Source organism: Bacillus rossius, chromosome 6, assembly GCF_032445375.1.
Source record: "Bacillus rossius redtenbacheri isolate Brsri chromosome 6, Brsri_v3, whole genome shotgun sequence".
In the NCBI taxonomy this organism is placed as follows: Eukaryota; Metazoa; Arthropoda; class Insecta; order Phasmatodea; family Bacillidae; genus Bacillus; species Bacillus rossius.
In genome coordinates this window covers 51,208,921-51,228,742 of record NC_086334.1, presented here as the reverse complement: position 1 = coordinate 51,228,742, position 19,822 = coordinate 51,208,921, and the positions used below count along the sequence as shown (strand labels likewise).

At 35.4% G+C, this 19,822-nt stretch overlaps 1 protein-coding gene across 1 annotated transcript in view; it reads left to right on the top strand.

Annotated features, from left to right (window-relative positions):
* The window catches only part of LOC134533174 (cubilin), a 343,648-nt gene that overhangs the window by 304,080 nt on the left and 19,746 nt on the right, over nucleotides 1–19,822 (top strand). The window contains exons 63-66 of the mRNA XM_063370538.1: nucleotides 120–200; nucleotides 1,326–1,473; nucleotides 6,532–6,713; nucleotides 8,824–8,989. Of these exons, the coding sequence (XP_063226608.1) occupies nucleotides 120–200; nucleotides 1,326–1,473; nucleotides 6,532–6,713; nucleotides 8,824–8,989 (577 nt within the window). The remainder of the gene's footprint in view (nucleotides 1–119; nucleotides 201–1,325; nucleotides 1,474–6,531; nucleotides 6,714–8,823; nucleotides 8,990–19,822) is intronic.

Genomic DNA, 19,822 nt, shown 5'->3' with positions numbered 1-19,822 from the left:
ATTTGTTAAGTTCTTTTAAATGTATGACTATATCACTGATAGTTAATGAGCACACTAATACCTAGTGTAAGTACATTTCATAATAGTAGAAGTTTTAATCTTGGCTTGCTGTTTTACAGGACAGTGGCATTGTTTCTGAAGGACTGGATCAAAATATTGTATATAGTGGTTCTTCCACTTATCCACAATCATATTTCATGGTGAGTAATAATGTGTTTAAGTGAAATATAATACCATGTGTTATGTTATTACAATGAAACATAACTTTAATGTAGTCTGCTCTATGGGTAATATCTTTTTTTTTTTTGTTGTTTTGTTTTGTTTTGTTTTGTTTGGTGTTTTACTTAAGGCTCAACACATATTTTGGACATAGAAGTGTAAATAATACACTGAAAATACTTTAAAATATGAATAGACTCATGTTAAATTAGTTTATTATTAAATTCAGTATACACTAGAAATAAATTACCAGCACCTTAAATATATATACCATAAAATTATACTTACAGTTCAATAAATAACTAACAAATAATTGAAACGTAAAATCTTTGGATAAGGGAGAACATTAACAGTTAACATATCACGTGTGAGAATATTTAAATAAAGTTGGTAGGACCGTAAGCACACAGACCATACACAATCCACGTAACAAATGAGGATAGGAACACAGAGACAGAAATGGTGACAGCATGATGTCAGTCTAACCTCTTATCCTCGCTAGGTTAAACTATGGTTGTTTAAACATGTGTGTCTTTGTCGTATTAATGTCAAAGTATAATGCTGTTGTCCAAAGTAATGTGACTAGCCCCATTGTCCAGTCCTGAAATGTTGATTAATAACTGCTCTCCTTTCTTTTAAAAAGGTTAAAGATGAGTGGTGGAGATATGCCCTCCAGTATTCTGTTATCCACTAGGTCCTTAGGGTTATCATGAATCAGTTTAGATATCAATCCTGGTAAAATTAACCTCCATTCCCCTTCCCATTATCCATCATATTCATTTCATTATCACCTTTCGCGTTTCTAATTTCCTTTCATATCCATCTCAATGTCGACACAGGATTAGAAAGTCAACGGCCTTAACAATGTAAAAGAAATATAACATTGCGACAACAATAAAGATGATTGAGTACAATACTGAAAATTTGTATGAAAGTATTTTAACTCTAGTAATTACATTAAATAAACTATAAAACAATGAAATAATGAGACAATCGACTATGACTACATTAAAATTAAGTATTTTATATTTGTTCTTTGTTCTTATAATTATCTATGGTTTGTCTTTCATGGTATCGTGGTTGGTGTGAATTTAAAAAAATTGCAGGGTTCTCCAATTACTCTCTCCTCTGGAACTTATTGTGGACGTGGACATCCTCATGATTACTATTCAAACTCCAATGCCGTGAGAGTGACGTTTACTTCAAACTCTAATGTTACTGCAAAAGGTTTTAAATTTCAGTACTCAAAAGCAAGTAAGTACTAATCTAGTTTTCCTTTCGTTAATTAGTCGCACGAATGAGATTTGTATAAGAACTATGCATTTTTAACATTGAGTCTAATATAATATGTAGTTTAAAAAACAATCCTGAATGATTCAAGTACTACTTGCATGAGTCAAGTTTTTACTATGCATAATAATTAATTGGTTGCAGTTATGCACTCTGGAACAACTGCAAATAACTCTTTCTTTTTTTTTTGTCTTCAGTCATACTTCTAAAGTCTTGCCAGTATACTTTCAATTTTATGTCACAGCTGCATAATTTATCAACAATATATTCCATAATTATTGCTTTCCAAGATAACTAACAGTTTTTTTTAATCACAAATTTAAGAAATGGCAGTTTGTTCCTTATTTGCTTATTGCATAATTTCATTCAGTTTTCATCACCCAAACAGTCATAACAAGTTATTGTTTTATGCATAAAGTTTTTAATTAATTACAAGGCATCCCGTATGTTCTCAAATCTCAATCAAGGAGCATGGGATGATGTTACCCATTGAATTCTTAATTCTTAATCAAATGTAGATCACAGTCTAAAATGAAATGTCTTCTCAAATTTAATGTTTTGTCTCAAGTGTTTCCATATTTTTTATATACCTATATATATATATTTTTAAATCTTGTCAGACTATGTCATATTACGTGTGTGTGTAGTGTTTTTTTTTATTGTCATCATTTAGCTTGTTTTAGCTTTTGAACCTTGAGTTGTAATTATAGCATTGCAGTATACATGCCTTTTCTACTAATAAAATTGTTACGAAGAACGGGTTAAGTTGCCAGTATATTTTATTCTGGATTTATAATTATTTAATAATCATGTTTCTTCTGTCATCCTTTCAACTTTGTTTTGCTACTTATATTTACCTAATATTATGTGTAATGAGTTTTTCTATTATTTATTTTAATTTGAATATTGTATTATAATATTATATTAAGTTTTTATTTGAATGCAGATGTTGCATAATAATTTCTAGAACAAGGGACTGTGTCTGGGGTGATGTGTAGAAAGAGAGAAGCATAAGAGGCCTGTAAGTACAAGTGAGAGCGAAACGGTGATTCCCCAGTAAGAGAGAGACTGTAACAATATCTCGTCACTGCGTGGGAACTGGAGGAGAACTACTCTCCCACGGTGTTGGAGAGAGAAGGAGAAAGTGAATCCCCTGTTTCTATCTGTGAAAATGGTTTTCAGTGTATATGTTCTGTGTTCTGATTGGCTTGTAATTTTTAGTGTGAATGAAGAGTGTATGTGATTGGTCGGTGAGGTCATGTGACTGCTCTTCCTGCGTGGAGGAACCAGTGCCATGATCTCGTCAGTCGTCTGTAATCGCTGCAAAACGAGGGCGCCTTCGGTGGCTTCTCGCCAAATATGTAGAATTGTGGGATAGAAAATTTAACGTTGGTGGTCAGAGCCATGCCGAGTTTTAAGTTAACCTAACATTTTTATTTTCATTCGGCCATTTAATTAGAAATTGTGACCATCTTCGTCGGCATTTTGGCTTGTGGCAACTTTGTTTCGCCAGGTACGGTCAGGTTTGGGGCCTCACTAGTTGTGTACTTCAAGTAACTTTTTACTGAAGGTCTTTATATACGCTTGTTTTTTTTCTGCTTAATTTTCATTGCCCGAGCAAAAAGCAATTATCGACAATTGGATGGATGAGCTGAACGCGTGAGAAAAAATATTGAAAGTGATTGGATTCGGTTGTTTCGTCTTTCGGACAATAAAAACTCTCAAATGAAAAAGAAAGAAAATCTTTTTATTTCATTAAGTGAAGTGTAAGATAATGTATATGTCATGATCAAGAGCTGCTAGGTGTGTGTTGGGGCTTGGAGCTCACTAGAAGTTCTCTAAACATCCACTACATCACCCATCTTGTAAGAACTATTTTGTACACAGAAGTGGATAGAATACACTGATAATACTTTAAAATATGAATAGACTTATGTTAAACTAGTTTATTATTAAATTCAGTATACTCTAGAGATAAATTACCAGCACCTTAAATATATATATGTACCATAAATTTATGCTTTTGCTTACAAGAAACCCACTTCTCACACTAATAATAAATAATAAAGTGTTACTTTTCTTTTCCCTTAAAAAAACCTACATTATCCAATTTAATAGTGTTGTACAGTATGCTACTACGACACGACCATGTTATGCTATACTGAGGGGATCCAAACGTAAACAAACACTTTGTTTACAAATACAAGACTGCATGAATGGCAAATAATAGTTGTCAACACACGAGTGCAAACGTAAATAATCTGATCCCTAACACTACCTTGCCCTGTTTGCCATGAATTTAAAACATAAATATGGAGACTGACCTGTAGTACATATAAACAATAACCACGGGTGATGTTCCGAGAGATTTTAATAATATTAGAAAAGAAAAAGACAAAACAACAACATAACATTAGAATTACATATAAACTGGCAGGTTCTGACAATTGTTAAAGTTCTCAAAGTCTCTACAGGCACAATGTGACTAGCAAAAAATGTTATTTAAGATTCAGGACGTTACGATGGGCACCCGGCTCGACAACAGTCCAATCCAAAACACAGTCTCTATTTTTGGTCTCCTACACAACACGTAGATGCCGTCTACACATTAAAGAATGGTGGGGTTTGCTCCGGGCTAAAACTCTGTCGGTAGGCTATTTCTACCCCCAGGACCTCTGGGGGACCGCGGACAGTTACTATTAGATGGCACAGTCTCTGCGATAACGTCTCATAGCGGGAATCACCGTGTAAGATGAGGGGAGTTTGCAGTCCAACAATGCGCTGGCGCCGCCTCAAGGCGACCACGCCTTACCTTGCGAATGCTGCGCTGGCTCCACAGTCTCCAGACTGCGTGAAGGCTGTCCCAGGGAGTGCGTTGAGATGCACCAGTAGGCACCACACACTTTAGGTCACCAGAGCACTCACACAAGGCGAAGTTCCGGCGCGCGCGTAGTTTCCCGGACCGTGGACGCGATGGCGAATTCAATAAATACAGTCCCAATTCAACGGGCAGTATTAATAATACCGAAAGTCCAACGTATTTGTCGCGATTCCGCAGCCCGGAATCGCGGGAGGCGAAAACTCCCGACGCGAAGCGACACGTGCTCGGGCTCTGTGCAGCCGAATGACTCCCCGAGAAAACGCCGGGAGGCTCTTTTATACCTCTGCGGAGCGTCACCAGCGGCCTCTCCTATTGGCCCGTTTTCAAGTCCAGGCGGTTACCGATTGCCGCGAATTCTCAACTCAATTTCTTAACAAGAGTTCCGTAGTTCATAACGTCCAAAATACGTAAACACGTAAATTGAATATAAGTTCCACTGTAATTTAAATACTTTAAATTAATATCAAAAGTAATAATCTGGCGGCGGGCGGCGGGAAAGAAGGCGGTATTTACCAACACCGCGGACCATTGTTGCTTAGTCCCCCTCAAACACCGTTTATATGTCCTTAAATATGCCCTTCTGACCATTCATGTACATGTGGGCCGTGTATCGGTACAGTGTATTTAGTAAAGCATTTTGTACATAAAACTTCTTGAATGTGAAATAAATCACAGTTAAGTACAATAACCCAGTAAATCTGCCATTAATTGATTGTTTAAATCTACATCCATTAGAATATATAATTCTTGAAATCATGGCCATCAGTTAAATATCATAAATCATCATGTATTAATTCAAATTATTGAAAGGTTGTTTGGTAACAAATTATAATTTTTTTATATTACATATTTTATCGAGAATATCAATTTATAATCATTTGAAACCTTCCTAAAGGTTCATCAACAAATTAACTAAAAAAAAATTTATTGAGAAAATATTTTTAAATACCAAAATATGTAGTGATAGTTTCTATTTAAATTTGTTCTGTAGAAGGGTTTGAATGACATATGAAAATGTAGCATAAATACTTCATGTTACGTGTTCTTATTAAGTGTCAAAAAAACATATTTTTTTTTTTTTGCAATGTATATTGTATGAGTTATTTGGAAATATTTATTGTTGGGACTAAGTTCTAATGTTTGTAAACTGCTTTCATCAGATGTATACACTTGGCATCACAAAAATCGCTCATCTTTGAAAATAAGTTTAAAGCGTAAGTTTTCCCGAGCCAATACATCTAACCCAAACAGGTTTTCCAATGCTGTCAAGAGACTGGTGGCTTTATCTGGAGGTGTGTCTCGACGTCTTTGCTCATTCAGTTCTCCAATGCTGTTGAGCTGCAACAGTGAGCCTCTCTACGGTTAGAAGAAGGTTGTGAGAAAAGAACATTGTGACCCGAAGGCCTGCTATGGGCCCGAAATTGACGGCACAGCATTGCAGGAAAAGTTAAAGTTCGCATGTTATTTGGACTCTTGACCATGGACGACTGTGCTCATCTGGGATAAGACGAGGGTGTGTTTGTTCTGCAACGACAAATGAAGAAGAGTATATCAAAGGCAGGGCGAATAGTTTGCACAAGCCTGTACTGAGAAGGCAGTGGAATATGGAGGTGGCTCATGCATGTCCATCGATGGCAAGACCAAGCGTGTGTGTGTTTCCCGGACTGGCGGTGCTCACGAACCGGGATCGCTGACTGCTCATCGACACATCACGGAGATCCTACAAGAGCCTGTGGTCCCATGTGCGGGTTTTGTTGACGATGGGTTCACATTAGTGCGCGACAACGCTCTTTCCCACACCACGTTAATTTTAAGCAATTATCTGGAAGAGGTTGAGATCGCTGTTTTGCAGTGTCCGATGAGAAATCCAGACCTCAGCCCTTTTTATTTATATTTAAGTTGATTTAATCACCTTTCAAAACTTTGAATAAGATTTTTCAGTATGTGCAATTTTTGTGATGTTGAGTGTAGTTCAAATTCAAAACTATAAATTTAAAAAAAAAATTACAAGAGCTCATTGAATTTGCCTAGTGATAGCAGAGTTAATACACATTTTCACATAGTCAAAAAGGTGATGTTAAGAGTTTTTTTTTCTCCAAAAATGTCTTTAAAAGGGTTTTCATTTTTGGGTGTGGTTTCAGTTTGTAACAGAAACTACACTGGAGTTCAAGGCCGTATTAAAATAACAGAACATATGTTCGGCCGTAACACTAACTCGGAGTGTATTATCATCATTCAAGCTCAACCAAATCATACAATATCTTTGTATTTTCATGAATTTTCCATGTTTTCATTACACAACTGCACTTCTTCTTATCTCCAGGTAAGTGTTAAAACAGCTCAAATTTCTTTGATTTGTTTTTTTTATTATTATTTCTGTTATCTATGGTAGAATTTAAAGCCATCAGAAACATTAATTACACATCAGAGATAAGTGTGAATAAAATAGTGTTAGTGGTAATGTTGTCAACTTAACTATAATTCTATCTCAGATGTTTGTTCAGCCTATTTCCATGGGTATGAATGTAAAATTGAGTAAATGTGGCCAATTTTAAACAACCTGAAGGAAGGATTGTGGAAGCCATCACTGGTTGCTTCAGAGAACATGAATTGAAGATATATATATATATATATATATATATATATATATATATATATATATATATATATATATATATATATATATATATATATATATATATATATATATATATATATATTTGTAATTACATTTGCACAGATCAACAACTTGACAAAATTTTTGTACAATCTTAAAGAGACTCTGATTTACTAGTTGTGAACACAACTCAGTTTTTCTTATAAGTTTTCAATTAGTATTAATGTTTTAAATGATTTTTATGAAAATTTTGTACAATACATATTTTAAATACACACATATATTTGTATAAATACTGCCCATCCTAGTTGTATTGACAAATTTAAAAAATATTTTTACAACTTCAATTTAAAAAATTGTTTTTTGCAGATTAGTAGTGTAGTGTTGTATTATATTAGGTATGGTTAAGTTTTTATTATATTAATTAGGTATTTTTTCTCACCTTTACGTAAGGATGAGAAATAAAATTCGCTGTTTTAAACCTGCCAATTTGATAACTTTCATTTCTGACAGTTTTGTTATTGACTGTGTTATTAACTTCCAACACACTAAAGTTGACTGCCTTCACATTAGTCACGAAAGCCTGAGGACTTTACCTAAATTTAAACTCTAATTTTTTTGTTATTATAGGTAGTTCGTTCACCTCCTTAATAACCTTAAAAAGTCCTTAATTTGTCTTTGATTTTTCACAGGTAATCCTTAAAAACTCCTTAATTTGTCTTTGATTTTTCACAGGTAATCCTTAAAAACTCCTTAATAAAGATTGGTAGTGTGCAAATAATGGATAAACTTGAGTATTTTAATGACTATTTGTTTCCTACTTAGCAGCAAAAAATACATGTGCAGTACAATTTGCAAATTTCGGGATACAAGATTAGATTTTATATGTAAAAAAGTTTTGAATTTGTATTATTTTTTTGTAATTAGAATCTGACATTCAAACTAAAAAAAGTTGCTTTTTTTATTTCCTTCGAAATTAGAAAGTAAATGTAATTATTGATAAAATTAAAGGGTAGGGCAATAAGTTTTGGATACACACTACGCTTGGGTTTCATGTTCCAGAGATAATTCTGGACAATATAGGCTTATCTGTAAGTATGGAACTAATTAACAAAATTATTTTTTGTACATTAATTGTCTATTTAACATAATATTCTTGAGATATTTTGTAATACATATTACAAATAGTTTTCTACCTCTGGACTTTGGTAAAGGGGTCTTCAAAAACTCCTTAATTTTTGATTTCACAAGAAATTACGAACCATGTTAGTAATTCGTGCCTACACACTCTTTTATCATATAGATTATTAAGATAAAGCCTCGCTCATTCGAGTAATGGATGTTACGAGTCTGTAGAAACAAGAGGTTTGTAATGCACCATCAGTTTTACTGTACGTATCATAGTAAAACTAAATGATATTAATGAGAGCTCCTCTAGAGCCATTTAGTAACTATGAATGATTTACACAGCCTCTCTTAACATGGCAAGCAACGTGTAGTTGAGAGAAAAGTGAGTTTTCCCACCACAGCAAAAAGCAAAAGTGAAGAATGAGGTAAGAGACAAGGTAGCCAGTGAAGGTTCCAATGTAAAAGTATCACCTGAACATAAAATTAAACTCGAATCATGCTAAGTTTTAATGAGTGTATATATAAGCTAAATTAATAAATTTTATTATAAGATTTCTTAGATAGGAAACCTTCAATTTTTTTTTAAATTGCAAATTGAAAGTAATCTTTTATTTGTAAGCTAATGAAGTGTGAAAATATGTTATTATGTAAGGCATCATTTACAATATAGTTATACTTGTGTCGACAGATTCGAGATGGCGCGGAAGGCAACTCTCCGATTCTGGCTACAGTTTGTGGATCTCAGATACCGCCTCCAGTATTCTCCAACACATCAGCCATTAGGCTGTTTAAGAACTCTACATTCATGTTCATGACATACTCTTTTGACATCATTTACACCACAACTGACCAAGGTAATCCTCCTTCCAAATATACAAATAATACAATTATTAAATTATGAATTATGTGAACACGCCACATTTATTGTAAGGCAGACACACAGTGTGATGCTTTTTATACTTCTCTTCAGCTGCGAGAATGTAGGAGAACCTTACTGTTTTCCCGTTTTGCTCAGTATTCCTCATTATTGCCTCACTTATGCTGACATCCATGGCCAAAAAAAATATATTCTGTTGTGGTTTCATAAAACAAATAAGTGGACCTTTTGATGGTCATTTGAGTAAAATTGTTTTATTCAGTAGTGCAAACACAGTTTCCCTATGTTGCAAAAAATAAAATGAAAACACTCAACTGTACATGTGTAAATTTTACTGAGATATGCAGGTGGTGTCTAAACTATAACCCGGAAGAGTATATATACCTACAAAAAGCATAAACATGGAGTGAAGTATTGACCTAGGACTATATAATACACTCGTTGACATTTAATTAGTTGGAAGGGATGAGGTGATAAGAATGAAGCAGCAACATAATGCATTCAATGTAGGAAACAAGAGTACCAATCCTATTTCGCAGTATTCTCTATTTGTGAACCTGCATCACATTTGTGGGAGGCAAGTGATGTGTAATGATCTACCTGTTGAAAAATCCACACAGTGCAGAAAAAATTGTGGAAATTTTTCATGCATATATCACTGCCATGCAAGCTGCACTTGGTGTTAATACTTATTTTGATGACTATAAAGATGATTCCAGAATTTAAAAAAAATTTCTTGGTCTTTTTTCTTTCATTGTATGAAATGACTACGCTAAGGTTTATTTCCATGCATCCTTAAGTTCTCAAATCATCATGTTTTTAAAAAATGTTTTTGAACACTGCCATGTACATTGAAATGGTTTTATATTGGCTACGAGTGTGTGACGTATTCTCACTTCTCTAAGCCATCGTTGTTTTAGCTTGGGCCACAAAATTGTAGGGTGTATCGCTTGCAGTACTGTAAACCTGTAAATATTTAATTAAAATACATTTTATAAATCATCTGGTAAATATTCATTGAATATAAGTTACATTGTGAATAACAAAACCAAATTGAAAAGAAAATAAGAATAGTTACAACAGTAAGCTCATATATCTGTTTCTATATTTCTAATGTGATCATTATGTGTATACTGTTAAAATGTTTTGCTTGTAGAGTTTATTATTATTGTTGTTTTTGTTGTTGGTCTTGGTCTTGTAGGGGATCGTATAGTGATTCGGTATTCGTTTACACTAGGAAAACTTTCTAATTAAATTTTTATAATAAATTTAAACCTTCCAATTTTGGTTCTTGTTTATTGCAATGGGAATGTAAAACAGACACATAGGTACTTTAAAAGTTATAAGGAAAGTTTAGTTTCAAAAAGTAAAAAATACATAAAACTAACACTGATTATGCTGATATTTAAATGCAAATTGAAATAAAAACTTGCAAGTGTTGCATTACCTAGTCACTATCAAACCTTGCTTGTTGCCTGATTTTTGCTTTTTCTGTTTTCCTGCATAAAAATAGTATTTTCTATGTTGTACTGCAATAAGCTATAAGTTCCTCTAAGAAACGATTGAAACTATTACCACTTTAGATGCATTGAACTTATAACTTTCAAACCAATGATTTTACCGTGCATAAAAATCTAGCAGGTTCACATTAATAGTCGGCATACATTGCATAATGCATAAACAACAGTTGTGCTGAACTTTTAATGTTGAAATTATGTGTAATTTATCTTACTAGTCACAAGTCTTTTCAACCAAATAATACCACAGAAGGCTATATAAATTTTATTGTCGTAAAACTTAAGTTCTTTTTATGTACTCGTTACATGCACTGTGTGTGCATTACGCGATACATTGGTTACACAGGTTATCTGACGAACTGTCCGCCATGATGCCAGCTGCTGACTAACGAACCATAGACAACACAACACTCTCAGCCTTACCAGGGTGTCTACAGGCAACAGAAAAATTAATTTGGTGACTTTTTGGTGACCTTTTGGTGACCTTTTCAAGAAAAGTTGATACTTCGAATTACACGTTTCATTTTTAGGTAGAAACGTTTCACATTATACCACACAGAAAAAAGGAATATTTTTAATGCAACTTATTGACTATGTAATAACATACACTATTGAAAATAACAAAAAAGCAACAAAATATACTAAAAAATATTACACAGTTTTATGTGCTTACCTTTTAATAGTCCCGGGTGTTAGCAGTTGTTATACAAGACCACAATTTCAACACTGGCCAAAAAACACTGACAGTTAATATTTAAATTTGTAGGCCTATGTGTTTCTGCACTGTGGATATGGATATAAACATAATTCATAATTTTAAGCCTGCTTTTTCAAAAATGTTATCCTATCCTCCATGCTGGTCATTTCCTCCTTATGCATTTCTAACATCCTGCGTTTTGTAGCTTGCAGTTCCTTCAGTTCTGACTTGGCTTTCCTCTTTGCTTCTACTTCCTCATCTTTCTTCATGTTTTTCATCCTGAGTGCTTCCTGTCTCCTGGCAGATGCATTCCTTACAGAATGGATCATTTTTTTAGTGATTTGGACATTTTTAACTCCACCTTCTGAATGAACAGAATCATACACACATCTCTGTGCTATCAAAGAGGCTTCCGACAAGTTTTCTACCAGACATTCTCTGTTCACTGAAAACCCCCTCTCAACTGCAGCATTGCCATGAAACATAACTAAAATCTTCTTGCAAAACTGAATCAGGGCAGCATTGTCCACCTTCGCCATAGAAATTAATTCCAAAACAAGGGCATCCAATTTTTGAGACCTCCAATCATGTCTCTATAGCATCTTTAACAGCTGCATTGTCACAAACAATCAAGTAATCTCGTTTGATGCAGTCTGCTACATGTGGAGCCATGTGTCCATTTGACACAAAAATGTCTAATGCAGTGGTAATGCGTGAGTTTCTTAATAGACTACTTCTGATGACTTCAGGCGATAAACAGGATGCTCCTTTAACAATTTTACTTTTGAGTGGAGACTTCACAGTAAACTTTGAAAATATATGTTGTAAGTAACACCTGCATTCATTTCTAAACAACAACACTACAACCTCTTTAAGGTCTTTGCATGCTGCTTTGGCACCAAATCCTATATCTATATTGCTCACAGCTTTCAAGACATCTGAATTGTATACATCAACATTTGTCAGCTGAACACCCGATTTGATGTCTTCTACCACATTTTTCTTCAAGATGCAAGTGCCAATGCCTATCAAGAGAGACAACGTATCTTGATAGAGCAGCGGAAATAAAGCATCATTGGACTGGAATTTCGTTAGAAAAGGCTCTAGCTGCAATGAAACTGATAGAAGAAATTCCAACTTTGCAAACAATAGCTTATCTTTCAAGGCTTCTTTCACTCTTACATAACACTGAGAATTTGGGGGATTTTTCTCTACTGCACTGACATATTTCACAAGTGATGGAAACATCTCAATGGCTCTTTGAAGTACTCTTGAATTTTCAACCCATAACTTGAGTGGGAAAACTTCAGAAGCAGTCTTCAGAGTGTATTCAGCTCTTCTAACCGGAAAATCCCTGAACAGATAGTACACAGATCGCAAAAATTCATGTATTTTCCATCCTACTGTAGTGTGTGCTGTTTTATAAGCCCCTTGCACAACATGTAAAGGGCATGTTCCAGTATCAAAAGGCTTTCCATTTCCATCCAGCTCGTTACCAATACTTAGAGCCAAGATTATATGGTTTTATGCGAAATCGCGAATTTTCACGCGAAATTCATCCCAAACCGCGAAAAATGCGAAATGTTTTCTAACCACAAATAAACACCTCAATATTGATTTAAATCGTTAACTACCGACTATTGGTTCATTGACAAAAATTCCGTATCTGTTTGTAGAAGAAATGGTCGTCATCCAACTGCAGTGTGGTGGTTATATAATGCGTTAATTATTCATCTTAAAAAATTACAAGATATCACAAAAATTGACGATTTCACGAACAAAAAAAGATCGTTATCGGAGTTAGGTTAGGGTTTTTAAACGCATCTAGCCACTAGAGATCACGCAATATTAACAACTGACGATCGTAAACTAAAATTAACAAGTTAACAAACACAACAACGTGAAAAATCTCAGCGCCTTGTTTGCTGTATCCTTTGAAAAATACACGTGAACAAAAACTGCATTCATTAAATAAATACGTATGAAAATAAAATAAAAGCGAACATTGATATTTAATGATCACTTGATGTTTAATGAAATTTTACTGTAACGCAATTTTGTGTGCTTGTTGAATAAGCAGTTTACCGTGAAGCCTTCATTTTCATTTCACACTTCACAGGCGAGAGAGCCAAAATCGTAACGTAATCAAAGTTTTCCGATCGCTAATGAAAAAGCACCATATTGCAAGGATTTATTTATTTTACGGTCATTAAATATTTTAAATAACGCTTACCTACCCAACCCTCCCGGAAAATAAATAAAAACATTTATTTCACTGACCTGACATAACCTAACCTTTTACTTAGGGTTGAGTATATGGCTCTCTCGCCTGTAAAAAGTAGGCTTCCCGCGGTTTATTTTTTCGCTACAACTTCAGTAAATACTAGTTTTTGGTACCTCCGGGCTTTGTTTACAAATGACGTGCATAAATGAAAGCTAAATTTCTTAATCATGCCGAAAAATAAAGCTACTGCGGCATCACGTGCTGACGAGTTTAAGAATGAGGGATTATATGTCAGTGACGGAAAAATACTTTTCTGTAAATATTGTAATTGCCGTTTGGAGCATGAACGTAAGGACACGGTAAACAAGCACATAATTAGCGACAAACATGTAAAAGCTAAACGATCCCCATGCACTTTGAAACGACAGCTTTCTATCCCAGAAGCAGGAGTGGCGCAAATATGCGCAAAAAAACAAAAGGAAGATTTTGTTCTCGAAACTGTTGAAGCCTTTGTAGCTGCAGGTATTCCTCTTGAGAAACTTGACAACAACAAGCTGACTGCATGGATGCAGAAGCATGTAAGTGGTGCTGGTGATCTTCCAACAGCGGATTGGATGAGGAAAAAGTACATTCCCCTACTTAGAGAGAAAAAAGAAGTGGACATCAAGCAGCAGCTCTTAGGGCAAGATGTGGTCATACTCGCAGATGAAACCACTGACAAGAGTAATAATTGTGTTTTCAACATCTTGTTTAAAATTCTGAAACCAGGTGCTGAACAAGATGTTATCTTAGGGGCTTCTTGTGTCCTTGATGCAGCAAATGCTGTTTGTTGTTCTCGGGCAGTGATTGATGTATGCTCCAAATATGAAGTCAAGGAAGAAAACATAATTGCGTATGTTACAGATAGTGCCAGGTACATGACAAAATCTGCTGGCACCCTTGAAGGTGTATTTGGTGACCACATGTACCACATACAATGTTGGGCCCATAAAGTAAACATTGTTGGGCAGATCTGGCAAAACAACTTGGAAGAACTGAACCTCTTCGTTTGTAAGGTAAAGATGGCCTTTCTTAACACCAGAAAGAGGAGGCATGCATACCTTCAATTTCTTCTCCAGAAACATGGAGAAAACAAGGCTCTGGTCAAGTTATTCCCCATGCCAGTTGTTACACGTTGGAACACATGGTTTGAATCTGTATCATACCTCGCACTCCATCTGCACGACATTGTGGAATTCTTTGAGCAGCTTAGCGAAGATAACTCTGGTGTTAAATATATCAAGGGACTCCAGAAGGAAGAGTTACAATGTCTTGAGGCCACTCTTACATTTGTGGCTCAAAACTGTAACACCTTTGTAGAGCTAATTAATTTTCTTGAAGGAACAAAGTATCCTACTGCTCATCAGTTGTGCACAAAATTGAGTAAACTGCAAACTACTCTTGATGTCTTGGCTAAGGGAATATTTCCTGAAAATGTTGAAGACATTTTGGCTGAAATGAAAACTGTCAACTCTGCAGCCCTTAAAGAGCAGTTCAAGAACACAGCTAAACTCAGTCTTATAAAACTGATTGATCTGGTGAACACTGATCCATCTCCAGTGGCGTAGCGTGCCATCTCGGCGCCTGGGGCGGGAGACCCATTTTGCCGCCCCCATTCTATAGGTGCTTAGTTAAAATTAATTTTCTCATGCAATGAGGTACCTTTTATTGAAGTTAAAATAGGATGAGTGGTTTTACAAGCGGATTCTACGGGCCTTATGAGCAGCGAAGTCAGAAATAACTTTGTCAAAATCAATATTAGCAGCCAATTCTTGTTCAATCGACAATATAGCCAAGTTTATAGTCTAGCGGAGCTCATAGTAGATCTGAGGTAATTGTGCCACTGCCCCGTTGACCCTTTAGACCCCTGGTGCGAAACTATAATTTGTGGATTTTTGGGATTTAAATTAACGGACTAATAAAACTGAAACTGGGATTTTACGTTCAGCGTGTTTCATCCAATCCCTGCCAGACCTAGAAGAAAAAAGGCGTCGACCATTAGAAAATGATTTAACTGAGAAGGGCTTGTAAACCCATAATTTGTAATTTGCTAAATTTTTGGTATATTTATTTGCATGTTAAGGTGTGTCAATTTTTTGCTAGATTTCGCCTATGTTAATTAGTATTTACAGCGGTGATACGCCCGGTGCGTATCTATATTTGTATTTGTATTAATATGTTCTTATATATTTTTAATGCCTTTTTGGTAATTATATTTAATTTTTGGAGCTCCGAAGTATATGATCAAATTATAATTTTTTCGGGGAATTGTTAAAGTATTTTTTTAACATTATTATATAGCTATTTTTTATAAGTAGTAATAGGGTAGGTATTTTATGATGGATGCGCCGATTTGTGATGAAACGATTTTATGATATATATATATATATTTATTAAATGTTGTCATATAAATTTTGCGTCTTTTTAACTTGCTGCCTCCTCTCACTGTTCGCAACCTTATTAGTATTTTTTAAGCCTGCTATTAGTTTGGGTTTTAATATTTTTTTGGGTTTACCTGCGCTCGCGGTACGGGGCAATATAGGAGTTTTACTGTGTCCCGGTTCGCGGAAGTTGTTTGGTTTGCCCTGAGTTAAGGTCAAACTTTACAGTACAATGCGTAGTACTAAATTCAATGAGTGCGAAAGAGAGGCATCGACACGGGCCGACGCGTGAAACAAAAGATTTTGTATGAGTAATTAACATAATAAGGAGTGCCGCTCAACTCGGCTCGCGCGCGCCGGGCGGCGTGGCGTGATGCGATGTTGCCGTTCGTATGTAAACAAACAAACGTTATAAAGAGCTCTGTCAGTGATTTCGCAGTTTATCTTTTAAATAAATATTAAAAAATAGTTGGTGCGCAAAATGTTAGATAAAAATGGAACATTATAGTGTGTCTGACACATGTAATGAATGAATCATAGATCAGATCTCAACCCGCTTCACCGGCGACCCGCCCCCGCGGGCTGCCGCCCGGGGCGGGCCGCCCCCTCCGCCCCACCCACGCTACGCCACTGTCCATCTCGTCAACTATTTCTGGGAATCAGCGCTCTAATGAATCCTCAAAATGTAGGAAACATTCGTGTGGAGGAAAAAGAATTCCAGAAACATATTGGGAACCTACCTTTCCTTTGCAAGGTGCAGAAGACCTCTGTAGCGACAGGCTACATAACACTCCAAAACCTGGTTTCCCAAGAGCAGAAGAAACCGCATGTGAACTACATAGACATGGTGGACATACTATGTAAAATGAAAGCAGATTATCCTGAATTTGCAGCTGCTGCTTTAAAGTTAATATGGATACCTGCAACGAATGTGGACTCAGAAAGATCTTTTTCTAAGTATTCTGTAGTTGTAAGTGACAGAAGAAGATCTCTAAAACCAGAGAATGCTGAACTGCTGACAATGGTGGCTTTTTCCTGAGCTTAATTATATTGCATTTATAGAACAAAAGTTTAACTGTAGTTTCTATTTTAATTAATATAGACTCTCTCCTGAACTCAGGAACAGTACTTACCTGCATAAGAATACTGAATATTTTAGTTGTTAATTTTTTATGTACTCTCAACATAGTATTGTTTAATGTGCATATTTTAAGTCTCTAACCACTAATTATTGAAGCATTTGATCAAGGCAGCTCTGCTAGGTGTGTACATGTTATTACATGTGTTTTAATTTTTTATGACGATAAAGACGAAATCCACAATTCTTAATGACGAAAAGTCCTTTTTCATAACACCATAAAATCTTGGCTCTACCAATACTGTCTTGCAAGTCACGTAAAAACTTTAAGTTCACGTTAAGCCCATCAACAGATACTTGCAAAATGTGATTTAGGGGCAAACCTAGATTGGCCATAGTAGTTGTGAAAGTTTCCAACAAATCTTTTGCTGTTGCTCGTTGAAGAAATGTTGATGTCAGGTACTTGGTCACAACTGCATTGCAATCTTCATCCCAGAAACGTACAATCAGATCCATTTGACCTTTCTGACTAATTTTATTTAAACTTTCATCGAGGGAAATAGCAAAAAAATTTGCATTTTTTACTTCATCTACAAGTTTACTTTGAAAATAAGGTCCAAGACCATAAGTAATAACATAGGACAATTTGTCCTTTTGCATCATTAAATTTTTTGCAATCAAACTATCGGGGAACATGTACGGAAACAGTTCAGAACTTGATCCTGAGCCACGTGAAGACCCATGAGTAACTACTTAATTTAAAGCCCAAACAATTTCTGCCTTTGCTACGTCATCCTTCAAAATGAAATTGCCTAGGCCTATGCCAGAAGTACCTGCACTTTCAGTTCTTTTAGTATCACTATTAGTTGTTCCGCTAGAACAGTCATTCTGTGTTTCAGTGTTCATTGGTGAAGTGCCTGTTGCCAACACAGATGGAGTATCATATTTCTTAGAAAATTGCAGTAATGTTTGCTTACCTTTAGAGATTTCCAGGAGTTTCTGAACATGTTTTTTCCCCTTTTCATGAACTTTAACACAGTATACACCACCATGGGATATACCAAAGTCGCTTCTACAAATAGTGCAATAAGCTTTGTATTGTGACTTTTCTACAGGCCTAAGCCAAGACGTCCAATTTCCTTCTATTGCGCAAGGCATTTTGAACCACTGATCTTGGAAACTGCACTTTCCAGGCATTTCTTTTATATTTCACACATATAAATACATAAACACGTGAAGACGTGTCAATCAGAATTTCCAGAACTTAAGTAAATAATTAACTGTAACTTTTTGTTACAACAAACTCTTCCATGTTCCTAAATAGCACATGATACATAAAAGTCAAGAAATATTTTGCACCAATTACAGAAAACACCTTTTGGCCGATCTATATTTAGTACCACGTGCTAAAACGTTGCAGTGGCGATTAATTAGAAAAGCACACATCGATTTACTGGTAAATAACGCACAGAACGTTTTTACTATAAACTCAGTTAACTGGCACACAAACGAAAACGTTTTCTTTCCGGTTTTATATTCACAAGAATTATAACTACATGACGTTATAATTAGTAAAATCCACGCCACTTTACACAACACAAGTCGGCAGCCATTACAAATCTACGTACAAATCCAAACATCCGTGTTTCGAAGACAAAGGAAACAGCAAACAGGAAAGCACTATCAATTAGAAGATATCAACGTCTGCTTCCGCGAGACTATCGATGCGCATATGTCGATTTCTACACCCGCAAACTATCGATTTGTATCGAAACGTTACGTACGACGGGTAAATAAACATTAATCCGTGACTTCCACAACAATTGCGCCACTTTTTCGGTACTTCCGTGACCAGCGCTTCATTTTAGTTACTTTTTGGTGACTTCCGTGACTTCCGTAACCTGTAGACACCCTGCTTACCAACCGAGCTGACAGTACATAACAGTTCTCTAAATAAATTATACTGTCGATGATTGATTACTGAAATAACATCTCACGTACAAACTTATTTTTACTGTTTTTATTTATCCTTTCCGAATATTCACACATCACAATAGCCTCCATCTTCCGACCACAAAAACAAATACTGTTCGCTCAGAACATCTGCTTTGACTTCAAAACACTAATTTACTGTTTGTGGTTACCGAAAGATGAAAATGAGATACTGTTTACAAGTAAATACAGTGGTTGCTTGCAACTCACAGTATAAGATGAAGTACTCTGTCCTCAGAACAATGATAAAGTTACTCTATCATCATAGTGGGCTATTACAGACAACTGTAGTCAAAATTTCCCATTAAAAAAGTTTTAAAACACAAAAAAAGGTACAATATAAAAGTACGAGCTCTAAATCACAGCTGCAAGATTCTCTGCATCTACATTCTTTTGTTAAATCTGAGCCACCGTCCGACACGCGACCTCTCAATACCTCGTACAGACGCTGACTGACTCCATCGCCGCCCTTCTCTTCCGAGATTTCCAACCAATCAAAAAAAATGTAAAGAAAAAATATCAGCCATTCATGGCACATGGCAACACCATTTAAATGTATCTCGAGAGAGTTTCCAATTCACAAGTAATGTATGTCTGTATCTGACACTCACATGTCTGATTAAACTATTGCATCAGCCCAATTGTTCTAGAACAAACCCTGTACCCACATATTTATGAATCAAAGTAATAAAGCCAAACAATTCGTAAAATATATGTGAAAGCACATATAATAATTTAAATTATTTACATGTAATCAAAAAACCTAACCAAGTAGTGAATCTGACCAGACAACATTTTAAATCATTAAATCAAACTGTTTAACAAGTGAGGAGGGCTGCAGCCAGGTTTTTACAACATATAATAGAATAACATGTATTAAGG